This window comes from Salvelinus fontinalis, chromosome 33, assembly GCF_029448725.1.
Source record: "Salvelinus fontinalis isolate EN_2023a chromosome 33, ASM2944872v1, whole genome shotgun sequence".
Classification (NCBI taxonomy): domain Eukaryota; kingdom Metazoa; phylum Chordata; class Actinopteri; order Salmoniformes; family Salmonidae; genus Salvelinus; species Salvelinus fontinalis.
Window position 1 is genome coordinate 46,959,603 of NC_074697.1, and position 6,000 is coordinate 46,965,602.

Sequence of the window (6,000 nt, forward strand, 5' to 3'; positions counted from 1 at the left end):
AAAATTCCACCTTTGAGGGACAAATGGTTTATATGTATCATACCTATCCCATACTTGTGAGTTATGTTGATATTGAAAAGGGGGTTGTTCCACCGATTCGGTGCCTTTTGAGAAGTGTAGCCTAACTTGTTTTTAAAAATAAAGTTTGATTTCACCTAATTTTAACCTTCTGCATGAAGAAAACATTTTCAACTTGATAAAAAACAAATTTTCCCATTTCAAGAGGTAAAATAAAATGACTATAGTAAGTTCCTATTCAGTGCCAAATAAAGTAACATGGTTCTTAAATCAACCATAAATCCCCTTGTGACAGGAAGCTTGTGTGCAACAGGGAGTGGCATTTGAATGCAAGCTTCACAAAAAAATATATAATTGTTCAAACATTTCCTGCCTAACATCTATCAGTTACAGCGTTGACTTATTATTCTCGAACCTCACCGTTACCCACCACAAAACACCAGAAAATGGCTAAAAAGAGTAGAAGATGAATTGAAATATAACCACGAGGAAACCCGTAGGAAACGTTATCATTTTATCACTACTTTCAACCACTCCAAAGCGAATTTCTGACAAGAATATCAAGAGGTCAGAATGGAAACTGCAGGTTTCCAACAGCTAGTGGTCTCTGGCTCCTCAAAATAGACCCAGAGGAACTAGCAGAAACATTACAACCACCCTCTGTGATTTTAACCTTGACCCCCAGTTCATGGATTCAAAGCTGCAGGGGCGGACATACAGGCATCAATGAGACGACAAGTGGACAAACTCACACTCGAGTAAGAGTACACACAATAGGATACATCACCATAAATAGAATGTGTGATATATACCCTGCATTCGTATGATAGCAAAATCAATGGATGATTGATGAACGAGGAACTTAAAACTTTGTACAATGAGGAACTTTGACCTTTGCTTGGTTGATGATGGGTGGGTTAGGGAGTCATCCTGAGCTGCACAGCAGGTGTGAAGAGGTCTTTACAATGCAGTGATTTTGTGTGTGTGTGTGTGTGTGTGTGTGTGTGTGTGTGTGTGTGTGTGTGTGTGTGTGTGTGTGTGTGTGTGTGTGTGTGTGTGTGTGTGTGTGTGTGTGCGTGCATGCGTGTTGGGTAGAAACTCTATTTCCTACATTTCCTTTTGGCCAGGGTGGGGACGGGAAGCCCATGGTCATTTCCACCCTTTAGCCTTTCTGAGAAGGGCAAAGGTCACCTTCGTCATAGCCATAAGCCTGCTCACTAACTGCTCTGACCTCTCACTCACTTTCTCTTTCTCACAACATACACACATATAAATCACATATTAATTCTCACTGTATTGTGAACCCACTTACAGTATCTCTTGCTCTCTAACATAAACATACAGGGACTTGCACACTAACAAAGTCCCTCACAGGCAATTAAATCAAAGCCGGTCAGGTGTTTGTGTGTTGTGTGACCTCGTGACACGGTCATGGTGGCTTAGAGCCATGCTCTTCATGATGGAATATCCTCTCTGGACTCCCAGTACTGGTGGAATAGAATGGCGCTACTAGCCATAGAACTGCATGACCCATTCAAACACTTTGAAAATGTATTTCCTTTCTACCTCCCTTGATGAACTCACGGATCTACCGCGACAGGATTGGTGAACGCTACCCATTCACCGATCCATTTGTGTTGGATCTGAGACGTACAAATAACTCTGCGACACAAACATGGATTTGGAAGGTAAATGCACTTTAATTACGATCCACACTTGCTGGCAGCCCCAGACGAATGGAAGGACAGAGAGGACAAATAGAGCAAAGTAAAACAGCGACATTCAGAGACAAACCACAGTACAAAAAAAACAATATCAATATGTACAACATATATACAACAGAGCTATTTTACACACAGGTATAAAAAAACATCTTACATCTTCGACAACCGCAGTGAGTTACAGAGACCGCACAGGCAACAGTGTCGTGTTTTAACTCAGTTCTCTCATGGTTCAAATGGATTGGGGTCAGGCTCTACTCTCTTGTCTGACCTTTCCCTCTTTTTAATCTAAAGGTTGAATTTATTGATTCTTTTTTTTCTCTTTTGCTCCTTCAGTCATTTTCTCTCTTTCTCCTGGCAACAGGCATGACGCTCTGTAATGCGTATCACACACACCTCAGACTGACACACAGAGACCAACACACACCTCACAGTGACACACACCTCACACAGACACACGCAGACACACACACACACACACAATAATTATACCACCGTTTATCCTTCAATAATTAATGTGGAAATGGACTAATTGGAATTAAAACCACTTTGCCCTTCCGTCCCGTCCCCTGTCGGTTGCTGCCGCCCAGAAGGCAACAGCGCAGCGCTGCAGTTCCTGTAGAGGTCCAGTTACAGATGTCGGTGACAGGCCTTCCAGGGCAGCCAGGGCAGTGGGGTGCCTACAGAGGGACATTAAAACCTGGGGATTGGCTCACAGGGCTCCTCACAGTTGTTCCCGTCTACATGATTCCCCATACAACACAGAGATACTCAGACACAGGCCAGACTCTAACTCAAAGGCCAACCCTCATAAGATTAGCTCCGGGGTCAGCAGTTCAGAAGGGCATGATGTAAAAAGTTCCCCGCCATGCTGTTTCTTGATGTTGGCAAGGTCGGGCCCCAAAATAGATCTGCTTAGCTACCTCGTAGGCCCAGCATTCTACAACAATGATTTATGCCATTTAGCAGATGACAATATCAGCTCACAAAAGATGAGGAGTCAACTCACAGAGGGATGGGTCGGGGTGAGGTCATCACCACAGGAACCTGTGCAACATGGTACGGCGCTGGGGTCCAGGGCCAGGGCCCGGTCAGAGAGAAGCGGGCGCAAAATAATAAAAGCCTCTAGACAGTTGAAAGGTCCAAAGGTCACACCTCCAGTTCCTGTTTGTCTGAGTAGTGGAAGCGGTTGAGCTTCTCCCTCTCACGGTTGGAGATGTCCTGTTTGGGGGCGTGGTTTGATGGTTTGAGTGCAGGGGAGGGGTGTGAGGGGGCCGGGGAGGGGGGCAGAGTGAGCTCGATCTCTTCGCAGAAGCGCGGTACAGGGACAGGGGTGTGGACGGTGGTGTTGGGGGTGAGAGGGGGCAGGAGGGGCGCGGGGCGGTCCAGGTTTCGGACGAGGGTGACGAACTCCCTCTGGTTGTTGATGCCCTCCTCCCGGGGCCCGCCCTGCGTCTTTTTCCGTCGTCGGTGGAGACGGGAGAGGAGGAGGGCGCAGGCTGCGCAGCCGCACGCTGTTACTAACGCTGTCACACCCACCAACACCATGTAGAGATTGACCACTCCACGAGCCGGGTCTGACATGGCACCTAGTGAGTGAGTGAGTGAGTGAGAGAGAGAGAGAGAGAGAGAGAGAGAGAGAGAGAGAGAGAGAGAGAGAGAGAGAGAGAGAGAGAGAGAGAGAGAGAGAGAGAGAGAGAGAGAGAGAGAGAGAGAGAGAGAGAGAGAGAGAGAGAGGAGAGAGAGAGAGAGAGAGAGAGAGAGAGAGAGAGAGAGAGAGAGAGAGAGAGAGAGAGAGAGAGAGAGAGAGAGAGAGAGAGAGAGAGAGAGAGAGAGAGAGAGAGGCATGTTAGTTAGTTAACAAACACACCTGTACACACACATAATGTGAAGGGGAAAAATCTCATCTCCGTAGTCCCACTACGACTCACCTGGACAGTGTTGGCCATGACAAGGGTCCTTAAGGCTCGTGCACTCATTACCATAGTAACCCTCGGGGCAGGCACACGTGTACCCCCCGTCGGCGCTCTGACAGGGCACCCCCTGCTGACATGGGTTGGGATTGCACAGATCCACCACCATCTGGAAAATATTAACAAGATCAAAATATGTGAGGAGGATTCAGAAAACCAATAGGAAGATGATGAATCTGAGGATGGAGTCTGACCTCGCAGTACGTCCCTGAGTAACCCATGGGACAGCTACACAGCTCCGCCCTGCCCTCCTGGTCCACACACTGGCCTCCGTGCTGACAGGGGGTGCTATCACAGGGACTGGGGCCAGTCTGGCAGTGCTTCCCAGAGAAACCAGGTACACACAGGCAGCGTGAGCCTGACACAGAGTCCTCACAGCGACCTCCGTTTAGACACAACCCGTGGCAGCTGCTGTTCCCTACAGAACAGAGATAAATACAGATCAGTACACACACGCACACACACACACACACACACGCACACGCACACGCACACGCACACGCACACTGCCACACACGCACACTCGCACATGCACACGTGAACACACAGGACCATCTTGCTCCATCCTTGACCTCATACTCACTGACGTCACAGTTAGGCACCGCCCAGCCTGGCAGGCAATCGCACAGGTATCCACCAATCAGATTACGGCAGGAGCGGGCATGGACACACACACCCATGTCACACTCGTTGGTGTCTGTGGAGAGAGATGGGAAGTAGAGAGAGAGAACACATCAATAAAAATCACTGGTGGGGTCTCAGGACAATCTTTAAGCTTGCACAAATGTACAGCAGCAGTCCTTTTGTAAGAGCCTGGCACAACTCACACATACAGAGAGCAATAAACCTCTAAAAAGAGAAACAGCAAACATGCTAGGCAACAATGACAAAGGCTGTGGTAACTGAAATGTCAGACCAATTAAGTTCAATTGAGCCAGAGGCTGTGTGTGCGCGTGCGTGTGTGTCTACACGTGTGTGTCTCTATGTGTGTGTGTGTGTCTCTACGTGTGTGTCTCTACGTGTGTGTGTGTGTCTCTACGTGTGTGTCTCTACGTGTGTGTCTCTACGTGTGTGTCTCTATGTGTGTGTCTCTATGTGTGTGTCTCTACGTGTGTGTGTCTCTATGTGTGTGTCTCTATGTGTGTGTCTCTACGTGTGTGTGTCTCTATGTGTGTGTCTCTATGTGTGTGTCTCTATGTGTGTGTGTCTCTACGTGTGTGTGTGTCTCTATGTGTGTGTCTCTATGTGTGTGTCTCTATGTGTGTGTGTCTATGTGTGTGTGTCTATGTGTGTGTGTCTATGTGTGTGTGTCTCTATGTGTGTGTGTCTATGTGTGTGTGTCTCTATGTGTGTGTCTCTATGTGTGTGTGTCTCTATGTGTGTGTCTCTACGTGTGTGTGTCTCTATGTGTGTGTCTCTATGTGTGTGTGTGTCTCTATGTGTGTGTGTCTCTATGTGTGTGTGTCTCTATGTGTGTGTCTCTATGTGTGTGTCTCTATGTGTGTGTGTCTCTATGTGTGTGTGTCTCTATGTGTGTGTGTCTCTACGTGTGTGTGTCTCTATGTGTGTGTGTCTCTATGTGTGTGTCTCTATGTGTGTGTCTCTACGTGTGTCTCTATGTGTGTGTCTCTACGTGTGTGTGTCTCTATGTGTGTGTCTCTATGTGTGTGTCTCTATGTGTGTGTCTCTATGTGTGTGTGTCTCTACGCGTGTGTGTGTCTCTATGTGTGTGTCTCTATGTGTGTGTCTCTATGTGTGTGTGTCTATGTGTGTGTGTCTCTATGTGTGTGTGTCTATGTGTGTGTGTCTCTATGTGTGTGTCTCTATGTGTGTGTGTCTCTATGTGTGTGTCTCTACGTGTGTGTGTCTCTATGTGTGTGTCTCTATGTGTGTGTGTGTCTCTATGTGTGTGTGTCTCTATGTGTGTGTGTCTCTATGTGTGTGTCTCTATGTGTGTGTCTCTATGTGTGTGTGTCTCTATGTGTGTGTGTCTCTATGTGTGTGTGTCTCTACGTGTGTGTGTCTCTATGTGTGTGTGTCTCTATGTGTGTGTCTCTATGTGTGTGTCTCTACGTGTGTCTCTATGTGTGTGTCTCTACGTGTGTGTGTTTCTACGTGTGTGTGTCTCTATGTGGGTGTCTCTACGTGTGTGTCTCTATGTGTGTGTCTCTACGTGTGTGTGTCTCTATGTGTGTGTCTCTATGTGTGTGTCTCTATGTGTGTGTGTCTCTATGTGTGTGTGTCTCTATGTGTGTGTGTCTCTACGTGTGTGTCTCTACGTGTGTGTC

General features: G+C 47.4%; 1 protein-coding gene across 1 annotated transcript in view; it reads right to left on the minus strand.

Moving 5' to 3' along the window:
- Positions 1–1,694: 1,694 nt before the first annotated feature.
- Positions 1,695–6,000, minus strand: part of LOC129832414 (protein jagged-1b-like) — a 57,884-nt gene continuing 53,578 nt past the window's right edge. Inside the window, exons 10-13 of the mRNA XM_055896462.1 lie at positions 4,296–4,409; positions 3,907–4,130; positions 3,671–3,821; positions 1,695–3,328 (exon numbers count right to left, since the gene is read on the minus strand). Coding sequence (XP_055752437.1) covers positions 2,889–3,328; positions 3,671–3,821; positions 3,907–4,130; positions 4,296–4,409 — 929 coding nt within the window. The 3' untranslated portion in view covers positions 1,695–2,888. The remainder of the gene's footprint in view (positions 3,329–3,670; positions 3,822–3,906; positions 4,131–4,295; positions 4,410–6,000) is intronic.